The 17,570-nt window shown below is 39.6% G+C and overlaps 1 protein-coding gene across 2 annotated transcripts in view; it reads left to right on the top strand.

Moving 5' to 3' along the window:
• Positions 1–16,145, top strand: part of slc6a16a (solute carrier family 6 member 16a) — a 28,318-nt gene extending 12,173 nt beyond the window's left edge. For both annotated transcript variants that reach the window (XM_050069841.1, XM_050069840.1), the window contains exons 2-12: positions 6,160–6,388; positions 7,053–7,210; positions 8,079–8,205; positions 8,300–8,475; positions 9,295–9,405; positions 9,537–9,778; positions 10,186–10,369; positions 11,623–11,824; positions 12,956–13,115; positions 13,213–13,375; positions 14,981–16,145. In XM_050069841.1, coding sequence (XP_049925798.1) covers positions 7,061–7,210; positions 8,079–8,205; positions 8,300–8,475; positions 9,295–9,405; positions 9,537–9,778; positions 10,186–10,369; positions 11,623–11,824; positions 12,956–13,115; positions 13,213–13,375; positions 14,981–15,331 — 1,866 coding nt within the window. In that variant the 5' untranslated portion in view covers positions 6,160–6,388; positions 7,053–7,060 and the 3' untranslated portion in view covers positions 15,332–16,145. The remainder of the gene's footprint in view (positions 1–6,159; positions 6,389–7,052; positions 7,211–8,078; positions 8,206–8,299; positions 8,476–9,294; positions 9,406–9,536; positions 9,779–10,185; positions 10,370–11,622; positions 11,825–12,955; positions 13,116–13,212; positions 13,376–14,980) is intronic.
• The last annotated feature ends 1,425 nt before the right edge of the window (positions 16,146–17,570 follow it).

Raw genomic sequence — 17,570 nt, 5'->3', positions numbered from 1 at the left:
AGTGAGTGGTTTCATGACTGGCAGCCACTCAGATTATGCAATACTATGGGGAGTGTGGGGAGCCTATCTCATGTGTATTTGCTAGTGTATACCTGTGTGCAGGGTGTTTGCATGTTTTCTTTAAATAAACGTATACTTGGATAGAATCCAGCCTTGGAACAGGGTGAGACAGGTAGAGAAGGTGACTAATTTGTTGCAATGAACGTCTCAGTGCTGTTGGACTATATCTGATAGTATACAGTACTCTAGCTTCCTTTGTACAGCATCTTGGTGCAGTCCACAACTGATTTATTTGATAGCAGAATGCCTTGTTAGTATTCTGACTCTTTAAAAGATTATTTTGCGGTTGTACATTTGTGTGATGTTTTACACAAGGCCAATGTCGGCAGCACTGCAGTAGATCTTGTAAGCCATACCTTTTAAGTACTGACAACTTAAAAATGTTGACAAAACATCTTGTTTCCTGTTCTGCTGTCTGATCTTCATCCTGTAACAACTGGCATGGTTAAAAGTTGAATACGGCCAGTAACCTGATGGCCCGTTAAGTGAGATTGTCAATCTACTCTTGGGCCAAGATGTGTGAAAAGGTCTTTATTCTGGCTGTTTGTGGAGGGTTGGGTTGTCTGCAGACTGAGACATATGTGTCAGGCTGTTTAAGGCTTCTTTAAATGCACAAAACAAAGTGTTCCACACACTGAATATGTTTGATAATAGTTTATTGCCACTTTATGGCTTTGCAGGCAGAACTGCCCCCCTCTGTTTTTAAATCATGAAACATGTTAAGTAACATCTTTCACTCTTCCTACACAATTAAGGTAACAGTAATTGTCCAGCTAGGTAAAGGCTGGGTTTGACTTGGAGCTGCAACAATTAATCAGTTAGTTGTAAACCAGTTGATTGCAAAATAATTTGATAATCAGTTTGTCATTTTTTTTAAAGAAAAAAAGTCCAAAATTCTCTGATTTCAGCCTCTTAAATGTGAATATTTTCTATTTTCTTTACTTCTCAGTGACAGTAAATTGAATATCTTTTAGTTGTTGACAGAAGAAAACATTCAAGGACATCCTCTTGGCCTTTGGGAAACACTGATCAACATTTTTTACCATTTCCTGACATTTAGCCCCTAGTTTAACTCCACTGAGCTAACAGGGAAATAGAAACCGCTGTACACAGTAATGTAATCTGTCATGCAATGAATACTTTGTGTCAGAGAGGTGTTTTTTTAGGTTGCTTTTTGTGTCTTATAAAATGGCATTATATTTGTCCTGTACAGTATGGGATATTTTGTTGTAACACAGTCCAGTGAACAATAAACCAAGCAGCCGTTTCAACAAACCTGAAGATGTTATGTTGGTTGTTATTTATTGCAGGCTGTTGCAATGCATCATGCAGGTGCTTCCTTCTCTTTTCTTGTTCACTCTGTGTAAATTGAACAGTGACTATTAAGAAAAAATAATGTGTATTTCTGACTGTAGTTTGTCAGAGTTATCTGATGAAATGAATGTGCTCTCAAAATACAGCAACAGCTGCACACAGTTACTGTGTTTAGTGTAAATACAGGGATTTACCGCAATATGACATAAGGTGGGTAACAATCTTGGACTTAAAAATAATTTATCCCTCTGTTATCCTTAATATTCTAATATTATGGAATACAGTATGATAATTGTTGAGCAACAAAGATGCTTGTTGGGAGGAATTTAAAAGAGTTGTGCCACATTTAGAGCAGTGATGCTCAGCAAACTATAAAGATATGGTGAAGTAATGGCATCCTGAGTCATGCTACCATTGTGTGTGTTATAATCTGAGTTTCTCTGTTTGTGGTTGTGATGGAGTATCCCCACTGGCTAGCTAATCATCACCACTCTGCAATGCACTCATACGACAGTTACTGCTGATAACGTGACCCACAGCTTCATTGCAGAAGTGTAGCACCCCACCCTCCCCTGCCACAGTTACCACTCATTCTCATCCAAACTCTTCACTGATTACTGCCTGTTCAGTGCTGCTCATGTCTACATATTACGTGCTAGGTATCCTCCTGTGTTTGTTGTTAGGTTTAGGCAACAAAAGCATGTGGTTAGGATTAGAAAGAAACATCATGGTTTGGCTCTACGTTCATACAGGAAGGAAGCGAACACCAGGCTCCTGGGTGAAAGTCTGCAGTTTGTTGGACCCATCCACAACCCCTCCCACCCACGCTATAGGGACTTTCAGCTTCTTATATTCAATCAATCAATCAATTTATTTGTTGCATGAAATCATAAAATCTGATTAAAGTAAAAGGTAATATTACACTGTTACCGGCAGCATTTTAAACTGAAGCCATCCAGCAGTGTATCACACTGCAGCAACAATTGCTGTATGGCCACATTATTAACTGTTGCCCTCCGTCTGTGTATCATACCGCCATGACAGTTGCCACCCAGCCAACCAGTGGCATATCATAACCCGCATTACAAACTGATGCCACTTGGCGGCCTATCATACCGCCACAAAAGGAGGTTTTGGCATTAACAATGCAGCGGTATTTCACAACTTTGGAATAAGAATGGGCTGGTTATTCTCTCAGCACTGTTACTGTTGTTAAGCCTGTTCTCACTTTTAGCACCATTAACTGCTAGCCGCCAGTTTAGCCACCACCATGTTGAGAACCATGTGCAGACAACCTGAATCAGAGTCTGAATCACAGATATGCTCTGAATGTCATTTGACTACAGCGTTTTTACAGAGTATTTTTGACTAAGCATTTTAAGTGTTACTGAAAAGTCTAACATCATGTAATAATTTTAGTTTAAATAATACAACACAATGATCAAAACATTATAAAGACATATGACATATTAAAATGCTTATCCTGTTTTAGTAGATGCCAGTTATCATGTAAATACCTTGACCTTGTTTAATAAAAACTTTACAGCAAACAGTCAGTAATATCCTGCACTATTGGACATATGATCCAATCTAACTGTATTTGCACAAAGTGTATTTACTATCATCGTTCACTGAGGACAGACGTGTGGTTGCCTGATTTCCACAAGTACCCAGAGATAGACCCTGGCTGACCAACAGGCAAAAATTTATGACCACTCTGTGTGAGTGTGCTGGGGGAAGGGGGCTGTGGGACAAGAAGATAATTTAAGATTAGCCAAGTATAGAAAAAGAGAAAAATACAGTAGTTCTTTTGCTCATGACTGTAGCGAGGCCCAGAGCTGAAAAATAAGCATGCAGTGTTTGTCCACTTCTTTTGAAGATGTGTTAAAGACATAGAGTCCTCCTTTAGAGTTTCATAAAAGCAGTGGAAATAAACATAAAGTAGGCTACTTGAGCCTATCACTTTGAAAACTGTGTATTGTGTATATAAATTGGTTTAACAAACTACAAAACAACCTGATACAGGCTTACTGGGTTGTTGAGGAGCAATTAAGGATACAGTGGAATATCCAAGCTCGTAAAAAGAGTTGAACTGTATCTGCACTTATACACAGATCTGTTTCAGTGACAAACTTAACATTTTGTGATCACCTTGGTTCTTTTGTTTTTAGTCGTTTTGAAGGGCATTTTGTTTTTCCTTTAAATGAAAGAGCTACACTACCAAGGTGACTCACACATCTGATAGCCAAACTTTATCAGTTCACAATATACTAATATAGAGTCAGGGACAGGTAACCTTCATCAGTCCCCATCCAAGGTTAGTTGAATCTTTAGGTAACTAGGACTGCAACTAACAATTATTTTTATCGATTAATGTACAATAGTTTAGTCTGTAAAGTCTGACTGTCAGTCCAAAACTCAAAGAAGCTGGAACCGGTGAATGTTTGGTTTACTTTTGTGCTGAATGAATAACAAGTAACATGATTATCAAAACTGTACATTTTTTCCAATTACTGACTCACCTATCAACCGACTAATCAGTTCAGCTCTAGAGGTAACATTGGATGGTGTTTGACACACGTGTCGCCACTACTACAACAAAAGATTTTAGGTCCATGATAAGGGTCCCCAAAATGTTGACATAAATTCTAATAGCTTTTCTTCTGCCTTGTTGCCAACTATATCCACCACGTGGTACACCCATGCACCTCAGCACCACCCACAGTGTGAACCAATGTAAACCGAACACCTCCCACTGGATTCTCCCACCCACAAGACACCAAAGACTATCCCTCCTTCACCCAGAGGTCTGCCTAGTGGCTAACTGCTCTCCCCATTTCCCCTCCCCTATATTTGTGTGCACAAGCATATTTTTGTCCCACACTCTTCTGTGTATGTGTGTATGCATATTTCTGAAATCGCCTGACGTATCTGGCCATGTGTCCTGCATGTACCAGCCACATACTTTTCTGGGTCATACACCTCCTGTAATTTTCCATTCTCACCAGCTGATACCAGCAGTGGCACAGCTAGGACATGTCCTTAAGCCAGTTTGGCACACACTAAGCCATTTTGGATCTTGCCTGCTCATCTGAGCTGAGTCACTTGGTCAGAGTGTGAAGTTCAAGCGTAGTCTGATGATCTCATGTTCGCGTGCACAGAGTGTCATTATTCTTTTTGAACAGTGACACCTGACATTGGGCTTTTCTGTAATGTTTTTGTAAGTTAAATGACAGAATGTGCAGATGATTTGATCACCTTTTTATTTGGATAATTTTCACATAATAACCAACAATAGATAACTCACAATGTGCTCCTTGGAAATGCTGCCTAAGGATCCCCTAACTGACAACTCACAACATATTATGTTCTATTTTAGGGCAAGGTGATTAATCAAACTTTATTTTCAACTATGATCTGGGCTTCCAACAATTACGATGACAAGATGATTAAGATTAAAACAATTAATGTGCCCCATTTAGTTTCGCAATGGTGCTCTGGTTTTGTCTTGCATTATAAATCCAGCACACCTCTTTCCTTTACAGTGGTGCACTTTTACCCCCTCCCAAAAGCACAAACTCGCCCTCAGCAAGGCTGTGGCATGTTTAGTTAGACTTGAGACAGTTTTTTTATCAAATCATATTAAAGCTCAAGAATATCCACTGTTAAAAAGACAATTTAAAAAAAAGTTCAATAAATGCATGTTTCCAAAGTCAGTGAGCAATGGTGTTAAATTATTGTGATCTCAATATTGAACAAAATAATCATGATTATGATTTTTACCATAACCAAGCAGTCCTATATGTTCTGGTTGATGTGGCAACAGACACATCAACCACTGACTTTTTCTCTTCTTCTTTTTTTTGTTCATGCCCTTTTGATTAACGATGATCATAAACATCGTTTATCGTGACTTTTCCACAATAAAAGCCACACCAGGTTTCACCAGCTGAATGCTTTAAAGTAAAGCAGCACCAGTGCTTTAACACAGCTCTGATACGGCTGTGGGAAAGCAGGCAGTAAACCATGAGGGTAAAGACAAACTTACAAACAGTAATGCCATACGAGATGCATAATTTCCTGTGAATACATTGCTATTCCAGGCAATTTGAATCCAGAGAGAATGGCAGACTCAGACACTAACCATACAGAGATGATTATGAAATGTAAATACACTAAATGGCTATCACTTGGCACATGGCAGCCATAAATAGTCTCAAAAATGGGGTCTGATTTCATGAAAGTCTTAAGGATCTTAACTTTAAAACAAATACATGAGTTATATTCAGAAACTGCACAGTGTATACACAAGATCTCAGAGTCTTAAACCTTTTCCCACATGGAGCATATCCTCCTTGTTTATTTATGAAATTGGAGTGCTGCATGAGTTTCTGCACATATGTCTTACAACTGTGTTTTCACATGGTGGATGAAGGGTGGAGGCCACACATGTTCTTGGTCCCTCTTCTTGGCCCTTAGTGGTCTTTAGTCAGACACTGTACACATTGCCTATTGTAATAGACTGTTGTGTTTCCTGATAAATGATAAGTTGGCCTTGGTGGGTATCTGCAGACATATTAAAGGTACTCGATCACATTTAGTGTTGCATGTGATGCAGAACTTGTATTCTTACCTTATTATCGTTTGCAGATTTGGGTGGATTTTGTCTTTACACGTCTTCTTTCCTCTTTACTTGGCATAAAATATATTTTTTTACCTTATCTGTCAATAAGAAACTTTTTATCAGTGTATTTTATGATTCTTCTTCTCCTTTTTTATGACAAGACGGAGAAACCTCCTCTGGACAGCAACGAGGAGGACGTAGCCTGGCTGGGCGAGGGCCAGTCTGAAACTCAGCTTGCAGCTGCTCTCGGCCCAGATGGAGTTGAGGCATGCGATGCAGACCGGCCTGCATGGGACTCTAAGATCCAGTATGTGTTGGCCCAGGTGGGGTTCAGTGTGGGCCTAGGGAATGTGTGGAGGTTCCCGTACCTTTGCCACCAAAATGGAGGAGGTGAGTCTTAGGGCCCCCCCCGGGGGGAAGTCACTCTGTTCAGTTCAGCGTGAGATTAAAACAAACCAGTTATATTAGGTAAGATTATTTTTTTAGCCATTGATCTCTTTAGCAGAAAAGGTTCGTACTGTAATTGTTTGTGTTATTGTTCGCTGTCACACGGTAAATATCTTCTTTCAACATCCGGTTTACTGTTAAAATGCTAACTGGCATCTTTAATCCGTCCTGTTGGTCTCCTGGTTTCTCTTTTTGAAAGACAAATGCAAACTACCACTGGCTGCTGGTACTGAAAGTTATTTCCTCTCACACAGGTGCAGAATGTACGTGCTAGTTGGCTGTAGTCTTTGCGGTGTGTTTAAGTGCAACTTTTTGGCTGAAACACAAGGCAATGTGATGTAATGCAACTGTTGGACTTTGTTGCCACTTGTTTTTTGATGTCGGTTTGGTGTGTCTGGCCAATAAAGAAAAAAATGTACGTTTCATCTCAATGTTTTGATTGAGTCGTCTTTGTGATGGCTCTATTGAAATAAGAAGCTTACAAGCTTACTTTTTTATATGAGCATTTTGATGCTGGAAAAGACAACAAAAATAAGGCACCATCACACCTAATAGAGAAAATTTGTTTAAATATAAATGCTCTCATGTTTTTAAATCTTCCTTCCAGGGGCTTTTATGCTGCTGTATGTTTTTCTTTTACTGATTGTGGGAGTTCCACTGTTTTTTATGGAGCTGGCAGCTGGCCAGAGCATTCGACAGGGCAGCATCGGTGTGTGGAAGCACATCTCTCCAAAGCTGGCAGGGATCGGTTACTCCAGCTGCATGGTGAGGATTGATTTTGTCTTTATTTATGTACTTTTTCTTGGGGGTTTGGGATCATACTGTTCATGTATGAATAAAAAGTTGGATTCTTTGTCAGCTAGGGCAAATAAAATCCAAAATGGGGAAGCAATAACATCCATCCTGTATTGAATTGTACTTATGTTTACACACACTTCTGCAAAATTGTAACTCATAGTATCTCTGTTTGACTGTTTCATGTTTGGGTTTCAAAGATCCCTCCATCATCAGTGTTTTTTATATAAGCACCAGAATGAAAGGATTCATAAGCATGAATGTCTTCCTCCACTTACTCATTAAAAAGCCATAGCATTACCACCTTATTTATCACCTCTGTTTAAACAACTTTCTTTTTATTACTAGCCGCACTGTGTGTGTACTTAAGAAAGGACACTGATGACATCTTGCCATGCTGTAATGTGAGAGAGGCGGTGCACTGGAGTGTTGGCAGTTTGTTGCGTAACACTTTTCTGTACAGACAAGAAACAGCAAACAGAGTGGGCAAGAACTTTCTGTGCACATACAGCACACAGACATATACTTGTATGACCAGACGCCCATGTTTTGTTTTGTTTTTTCCAAAAAGCCTCATTGCTCTGTTAGTCCCAGTCAGTGTCACAGTTCATTTCAGCTACACCCACTCTGTTGGGTTACGCATGCATTAAAAAAAAGCTATTAGGTCATTTGATGTTTGCTGTTCTCCACTTCCAAAACAAATTGTTAACCTTGAAAGAACCTTTCATAGACTTCACACCGTACAAGTCAGCGCATGCTGTATATCGTAAAGGACTTGCTATGTAAATATTGATAATTTATTGCGTAAATCATTCACGAACCCTCCTTTCTCCTCTAGGTCTGTTTTTACGTGGCTCTTTACTACAATGTTATCATTGCATGGAGCCTGTTCTACATGGGTAACTCTTTTCAGTATCCTCTGCCGTGGGAGCAGTGTCCAATTGATGTAACCACCAATGAAACAGGTACTGACGTTAACTAAGAAGTTGATCAAAATAAGATGTCACACACAGTAGATGCCAGTCAAAGGTCTATAATGTGGTCTGTCCTAATCAACAGTGAAAGAGTGTGCAAGCTCTTCGCCAACACCATATTTCTGGTTTCGGAAAGCCCTTAACATCACAAATTCTATCGAAGAATCCGGAGAGTTTAACCCCATCATGACAGGCTGTTTATTGGCTGCTTGGGCAATTGTATCCTTGGCAATGATCAAGGGCATCAAGTCTTCTGCAAAGGTTAGTTAACCTCCCTTTTCTTTGTTACCCCAGCCTATACACATAAACAAATTTATGTTTGTATCATTGTTAAAGGAATACAGTAATTTGTTTTTGTTTTTTTTTCTGGCAAAGAGTTTGATAAGAAGATCAATACCACTCTCACCTGTCTGTTAAATACAAGCAATAGCCAGCAGCCAGTTAGCGTAGTTTAGCACAAAGAACAAGGGGAAACTGTTAGCCTGGCTCAAACGGCAACTGATTCCTATTCCTGAACTTGCATATCAGATGATACTGAGTACCGATTCAATAGTGATCTAGTTTGTAGGCATGCATCAAGGAGGAACTATGCAGGCAGAACTAATGTATTTTCATAAACAGATGGTAAACAAGTTAATGGACAGTTACCTAACAGCAGATGTATCCTGCAAGGTAGCAGACATGGCCACAGCAACGATGTGTAAGGTCGACAGTGAGGACTGCCGTTTTTAGAGGCAGTGGAGAGGTGAATACATTTTCAGTGAAAGACGAAACTGTTTCTTTTGTCTTGTGTGATTTTTTGTTTTATTTTTATTTTTTTTAAATGTTTTTGTAACCTATTTGATGCAAGAAGCAGCTGACCCCCAGGTATTTTCAGGTGATCTAATCTGGCCCCCATTCAATGAAGTTTGGACACCCCCTGCATTACATCATGTGTGGCAAACAAACATGAGAGTAGTATCAGTCTTTTCACCCAGTTCTCAGCCAGAAAGCAAATAAGCCATTTCCCGAAATGGAAACCTATTTTTCTAAACTTTCTGGCACATTAATAACCTTCCTTTTTTTTTTTTTTAATCTTAGGTGATGTACTTTTCCTCAGTCTTTCCCTATGTGGTGCTCTTTATTTTCCTCATCAGAGGGTTGATGCTGGATGGTGCAAAGGAAGGAATCACCTATATGTTTTATCCTAAAGTAAGCACAGATTTCATCATCGAATGATTGCCAGATACAAAATGTTTGGAGATATTTCAAACTAAAGAGGACATTTTCCACATTTTGTAGCCTTTGTGATAATTTAGACTTTATTCTGTGGTATTTTTCAGCTGGAAATCTGGGGTAATGTGCAGGTGTGGCGGCAGGCTGCTACACAGGTGTTTTTTGCCCTTGGACTGGGCTATGGCTCTGTTATCGCATATTCCTCTTATAACCCAGTCCACAACAACTGCCACAGGGATGCACTGATGGTGTCGGGCATCAACTTCATGACGTCTGTGCTGGCCTCACTGGTGGTTTTCATCGTGCTGGGTTTCCGTGCCAAGACCATCGCACTAAACTGCGTAGCTGAGTATGGATTTGTGCATGTGTGTGTGCACAAATATTGACTTCCCTCTGTCAATTTTTAACTACTTAATTTGTAATTCTGCGAAATAACTACTTTTCCCACAAGCCCATGACTTTACATAATTGTAACATACTAAAAAAGACTATTTGTGAGGACTTTTTAAGTAAGTAAAATAATTATTTTTGCCTTGGAAACTGAAAAAGCTGATTGAAAAAAGTATTGAAGGCAAAAATTTTCAGGCATTGACTTAAAGAGTGATGGAATACAACAGTATAAGAGGACCCAAGAATGTGGTGCAATAATTCCTGTTATTACACACATTCACAATAGCCATAATATTACAGTCAATGGCTTTTTATACCAAATATTGACGATCTTATATTTTATCTTTTTACTCTTTCCTCTTCCAGAAATCTTGGTCTTCTAAGCCTCATGTCATCGAACCAGCCGGCAGCTGGCCTTGGTTGGCCTGGAATTAACATGACAGATCCAAGTTCTGTGTCTATAGCTGAATACAGGGAGTGGTACAGTCACCACAGCTCCATAGTGGGTCCTAACATCACTGACTGCAATCTGGAGGAGGAAATGAATAAGGTACCCTTGAGATTTAACTTTAAAATCCCCCTCCATTTAAAAGATGTGTTTTTCTTCTGTTTATGTCCCCTTAATCTGACCTTGACTGTACAGACTTTCATCTGTGCAAAGTTTGTCACATTCCTCTACTGAACGTGGTAATGTTTGTGCATACATACAATGGGCAAGCTAGATTACAAAAGCCAATCGCTGTCTAATACAGGAAACATATATCGACAGAGGAACATGCTTTGACACAACACCGGCAAACCTTCAGCACAAAGCATACTTGTCAGTACAAGAGAGAGTTTGCATTAGCATAGTGAAAGTTTTGACAGCAAACATTGTACAGTGTGCAGTTTCTGGATGTAAACCGGACCCTGGAGCTTCCACTATACCGAATACCCCTATTGTAGCATATGTTATTGTATGTTTCTGAGTTTTCTGCCAGTAAGCCGATAAGCTAACAAGCCAATAAACAACAAACAAGTAAAGCCGCCAAATACACTTACCATTCTGATACATCTGCTAGTTGGTGAAAAGGAGTCTGTTAAATTTCCACTTAAACTGTCTTTATTGAGAGGTTATCAAGGCAAAAATCATAACATGCCCCACAAGACTGAATTTCAGGAAGCTGTCTCATCCATCAAGTACCATTGATGGTTTTCATGCCACTACCTTTTCGAAAACACATTTTTTTAAAGAAAAAGGATCACCACGTGTTGCATGTGAGGAATAAAAAAGAAACAGGGATTCAAACAGAGGCGAACATTTCAATAACAATAGTAAGAAGGAGTGGTGCTGAGGTTCCCAGGACTCCTGAGGAATCTGTGAGGTACTGTAAAATATCCAGCTGGCAAGAGGAAGAAAACATAGGACACAGTATCCAGTAGGTCTCTTGAAGAGATGGAAGCAAGCTGTGATGGAGGAGTGAAAGGAAAAACTAAAGAAACAGAGGAAGGGGAACTAAAGTCATCTTATATAATAGTGTTTATTTCACTAAAAAAGATTACTCACCCCCTACTGAAGAGACTACTATAGCAGTGCTTCTGGTATGGCGCTATTGAATTACAACTACAAATAGGGCTCCAAAAACTGACTTAGAAGAATAGGTAATGTACTTGCATAGGATGCTGCTGGAAATACTGAACCCAAATCACATATTTTGTTTTCTCCACCATCCACCTAACACTTGTTTGCAATCCTCAGTCAATATTCATAAAATTCTTGTTCATTCCCTCTACCTTTTCTGTCTTCCTTTTGTGTGAGCGCAGGGTGTTGAAGGGACAGGCCTGGCATTCATAGCATTCACTGAGGTGATGGCCCTTTTTCCTGCCAGCCCCTTCTGGTCCACCCTCTTCTTCCTGATGCTGCTCAACCTCGGCCTCAGCACCATGTTTGGGACCATGCAGGGAATCCTCACACCTCTCATGGACAATTTTAGCGTCTTGGGCCGCCACCGGACCATACTCACTGGTAACACACACATGTCAACACAAGTTCACATGATGCTCTATATTTTAGGCAATTATCAGTATCTCCACTGCGCAAGCCTGGCAGGGACCATGCGTTTGGTGTGTGTGCACTAGGTGAGCATTTGTCTGTCCACAGCTAATCTCGCAAACTACTGGACCAATCAGCCTAATGTTTTGTGTGCACATGTGGGACTATATGCTTAGGGATCTCTCCTTAAAAAATTGACATCCATAGAAAAGTTTGGTCTTATTTTAAACCAGAGCATTTGCAGATTAATCCCATATCCGATATGTCATGATCGACTAAAGTAAGGCATGTTATAGGATGAATTAGTCCCGTTTTTTTTATTTTCACCACCATTTGACTAAGGGAGCCGAGAGGGACAATTCTTAAAGGCGCAGCTGCAACCCAGTTTTGTTCCATCCTCCGCACTGCATCATACCACATAGGACGTGTTTCAGACATGAAGTGTTTTGCCCACCAGATTTTGTAGACTTGCAGATTTCCTTATTTGTGCTTCTGCCATAAGTAAGTTAGCTATGCAGTTAAATGGTTTCTTTTTCTTGTCTGTTTTAGTTGTGTTTATTGTTTTTATGTCCTAATTTGTTGTGCTGTAGCCTACAGACAAAGTTAATGCAGTTCAAATTATGAACAACATGGATCAAAGATTTCTGGCTGTGTTTTAGTCATTAAAAAAACATTCAACCTCCTAATTACATTGTATCTGTATTTCACATACACTGCTTGTTAGCAGGAGAAATCGATTTTCTCTGTGGCATGCACAGGTAGGCTCATCTATTTTGCCTTAGTTTCTCCAGAACTTTTCATAGGTAAGGCACAGAACCCACTATTTGAAAAATTAATGAATAAATAAACACAGGATACTCTTCCGCATGATAGAGCAGATCTTTATTGTTCCAAAAATGACAAAAAATATTTTTTAACAAAATAAAGCTAAGGCCTTTTGCCTTTGCACAGCACTATAGGCGTTTCAGCATTTTCTTCCTTTTTTAGCATTCGAACATCTATTGCATCAAAACACAACAATCTGTATTAATTTATTGAAAATTATTAAAACATTCAAATATCTGCTATTTTCTAAACCTGTCTGCCTTCTTCTTTGTTTTCCAGTGTCCAGCTGTGTTTTGGGATTCATAATAGGACTGTTGTTCACTCAGCGCTCAGGCAACTATTTTGTGACAATGTTTGACGACTACTCTGCAACTCTACCATTGGTCATTGTAGTAATCTTTGAAACCATCAGTGTGGCGTGGGTTTATGGAACAGATCGGTAAGAAACCAATATTTCACTATTAAATTATTTTTGTCCTGTTTCATTGTTTATTTTAAAAAGATGGTCCTCATGTAAGTATTTTCCATCACTGCAGCTTCCTGGATGACATCGAAGTCATGCTCAAATGGCGCCCTCCAGTGGTGTACAAATATCTTTGGAAATATGTGTGTTTGCTGGCGATGATTGGTCTTCTGGCTGCCAGTTTGTTGCGCATGGTCTTCAAAAGGCCCACATACACCGCCTGGAATCAAACCACAGTAAGAAACTGGACTTCTTTTTGTCCTACATATAAGAATTTAAACTTAAAATCCTCTGTTACAGTTTACAATATATGTGACATATTCACTGAGACTTGTACATTTGTTCTCCCAGCTGTAGATAATAATAACTTTTGATTTGTTTCAAGTTGTTGATGTTGTGGTATGATCATCCGGATATTTATTATTCATACTGTCAATGTGTCTTGATCTCTCTTTAATATTCTTATTAATGTTGATATCAGCTCCTATAAAGACCCTGTTTCCGACAAGAATATTTTAATCTTAACTTTGTAATAAGAAAGTTATTTTTACTGTGTTAAATTATTATTTCACTGCTGGAAAGATGGTCTTTTCATAAAACTGGGCTGCCTATGCAGTAGAAAGATGGAAATACCTTTGAAATTGCTGCTATATGACCAGAGAAAGCCGATAAATAGAGCTGTGACATTTGCTTTTGCTCAAGAGGCAGAAAACCACCAGAATGCACTGCGCCACACCAGACCAATAAACACTCCCATTGATAGGTGATGTAAGGCGAGCTTGAGAGGCGAGAAACTGGCAATGCAGTGACACAGTCTTGGCTAAACACAAAATGGAGGCTAAATCTTCATATTTAGCCTCAATTTTTACAATACAGGAAACAGTATGGCGCCCACTTCGTGTTCACAAATTCTTGTATTGCAGCCAAACGGTGAACTAAAATATGTTTCTGAAGACATTTTAGGCTAAAAATAGGCAATGTACCAACAGAATTTTGGTTTATAATTGATTGGCACCACTTAGTTTTACAGTTCGATTAGAGTTTGGTCTGAGTTTTACAGAGAGGAAAAAAAGAGTGGGGTGGCCCTCAGTCTCAATCTGCCTCTATACTCATGTCTGTGGTGGCAGGCATACGAAAGTCAAAGCTATTCAGTGAAGGCTGGGACACACTCTTTGACCCATATGGTACGACACATGCAAAATGTAGCAACCAGCAGACGGTGGTACAAATAAAAGGATGGTGTTCGCTCAGGTGCTCTTTGGGTATTCTTTTTGGCTCCTCAGGTTCCCTCAGCTTGCCAGAACTTTTGGGTACACTCAGTTGAATGGTGGCTGATATGCAATAGATAGTTTGCATGTAGAAAGTATTTGTTTGTGGCCTTTTATGGCGGATTTTTCAATAATTACAGAATTGTATTTCTCACCCATATCTTTATTTTTGTACAAAAATATTCCGACCTAAGGCTGACTGCAGACGCCTCAGTGAAACGAATTATTTATCCCTCATGTTCTATGATAGTGCACCTGCTATTGAGCCCTTTGGCAAGTGCAGGCCAGATTTCACTGCACACGTGTGTACTCCATGGTATTAGGTGATATGATGCTATGACTCTTTACTTTCGTAGTACCGTAGTTCGAGCAACAGCCCTATAGCCAGTGAAAATTTGAACTTGAAGATGAGCAGGGAGGTCTGATGCAGGGAAGTTTACCACAATCAATTTACACATATCCACACAAAGCTGGTTGAGAACTGTCAATATATCTCTGTAAAGATGGTTAACTCTTGAGCAGTGTTGTACCTCCCATGTTTCTCTGACATGCTCCGTCTCTTCTTTTCTTCAGGGCTCTGAGATGACTCTCGAGTACCCTGGCTGGGCTCTTGCCATGATTGTCATGCTGATAGTCTTTGCCAGCTTGCCTGTGCCCATTGGCTACATCCATTCCATGCTGAAAAACCGCAGGGGCCGCATCACTCACTCCGAGGAGGGAGGCGGCCAGGAGATGCACCGCGAGTTGTACACCAAGTGCAGCTCCACTGAGCTGCTGGACTCCAGCTCCCACCACGGAATCCTTTCTGAAGAAGAGCAGGCTCACCCCAGGACTGCCTTCCTGCCGCTGGGCAACGAACACTACCGGCTCCTGCCCCAGCAGGAGGAGGAAGATGATGATGACGAACAAGATACAGGAGTGTGAACACGGCTGTGGAAGGATGAAATGTTTAGATGTTGAACCTCAGAAAGTGTACGAGCAAGACCCTGCAAGACGAGACTGCTAAGTGACGGGAGGGCAGTCGTAAACAGAATTATTCTTAATCTGAGGAAGAGTCGTCAATGATATTCAGCAAGCTGTACCTTGTTGAAAAGCCAAAGTTATTTTAACTATTTATATTATTGAAGATACATTACCAGTCAAATCAAATGCTTTTTAGCTTCTTTAGTTATGAAACTACAACTCTACTTTATACCTCCCTCTGTTCATTTGTCTGTTTAGAAAATAAAAACACTCGCAGATACATGATAAAGGAATAAGCTGCTATATTTGAAACAGGAGTTTTTGTAAGGTTTTAGTACAGGAAACTGACAAGCCACCGGCATGGCACACTAGGTTTGTCTATTGTTTCTGCCATCCTTATTTCATGTGGCAGTCATAACTGAGTTGGCCTGTGAATTAAGGAAGGCAGCAACAGACAACGTATGCTTTATGATGACTATTTTTAGCTTGATGACAAGTATGGATTTGCATGAAAACATTCTACCTTGCTCAACTGTGATGTGTATGCGTGTGAGTGAGTGTGTGTGGTTATTTGTACATTTATGTTCAGTTCTGTTATGAGTCAGTTTGGATGTGAAATGACAGATTTTAATATGTCAGTAAAATAACTTTATTTTACATTTTATGTGTATCATTTTACCTCATAAGACCACAGCAATGTTTGTGTTCACAAAATGCACAGTGCAGCAGTATTGTACTGTACTAGACGAGGACTTAAATAAACCTCTAGATGGCAGCAACCTGACTGGATGTTGCCTTTTTCTGATTAACACATCACCTCCTAAACCTGAAGCTGTTAACACCGTGAAAAGATCAAAGATAATATTGATGAGAATGTTCAATATGGACATAGGAATTTTTGTTGTTTTTGTTTATTTAAGTTAAGAGAGTAAATGAGTTACAATTTTAACTTTAGGCAATTTGGAACATTTTTCTCTGAGCAATGCAGATGTGTCACATCCTGCTTTTCACAGTCAGGGGCATTGGTAAGATTGAACATGATAAACCAACATATTTTGGCTGCCAAATAACTCAACATCTCAAATTATTTCAAGACTTATGTTGTTGTGAAGATATATTTCAAACATTTAACACATCATCTGGGCTTTAAAGGAACAGTGTGTTACATTTAGGGGGTTTAGTGGCACCTAGTGGTGAGGATTGCTGATTGTAACCAGCTGTAACTTCTCCAAGTTAGAATTCCTTCAGTGTTCAATGTTCAGGAGGCTGTGCAGAATTATATGCAGAGGTCTCTTCCTCTCCAGACCAAACAGACCAGGTGATTAAAACCACTAAAAGCACTGAATAAAGCAGTTTTCAGTTACAAATCAGTAGCCCTTTTTACACAGAGATCGCCCTATAGGGCCGCTACAAAGTCCCTTCTATATGCCACCTTTGTATTTTTACAGAGAACCAAACAATAGCGGTATCATTCCGCTCCAGTGTGTGATTTAAGACAATATGCTGTGATGTGAGATGTGATGGAGGTGACATGTAAGGGCTCATTTATGCTCAGTATTAGAAATGGAGATGGAGACAGAGATGGACAGAACCTTCTGTCCATACTCTGCATTCATTTTATTTGTCTTAATGCATGTTTTCTGAAAACTAACGGATACAGACAAAACGGAGTAGTACCACCAGAGATTGTGCAGGCAATATATAACAATATGAAATATATAATAATATAAAGTAAAAATACTGAAAACAATTCTCCATTCACATGTTGGAATGTATATAACGCCGCACAGACCAACACCATCGACAACGCTGCCTTCATTTAAAGGTACAATAGTTCGACCTCCTCCACCATCACCTTGTTTGTTTTTGGGTGAAACTTTTGACTCTGCCCTCTGGTGCCATCTATTGGCTGTATCTATGCCATCTTAAAGGCCACACAGAAGTATGAGGATGGTGATGTTTATGTTTCTATTTTTGTACATGAGGGCAGTATAAATGAGCCTTAACCCAACAGTGTTGGCCTCTAGTGTGACATATAACATACATGTAGACAGCATTTTATAAACAACAATTGCATTAACATGAGAATAACAAACATTTACCGTCTTTGTTAATCTCCTGGACCTCATTGTTTTCCCAGTTTGTGGACATTTAATGCCGCTGTTCTTGTAGTTAGCCACTAACTGCAACAGCTACTTTT

The sequence above is a fragment of the Epinephelus moara genome, chromosome 18 (assembly GCF_006386435.1).
Source record: "Epinephelus moara isolate mb chromosome 18, YSFRI_EMoa_1.0, whole genome shotgun sequence".
Lineage (NCBI taxonomy): Eukaryota > Metazoa > Chordata > Actinopteri > Perciformes > Serranidae > Epinephelus > Epinephelus moara.
Note: the sequence above shows the minus strand (reverse complement) of the source record. Positions and strands in the feature narration are given on the sequence as shown.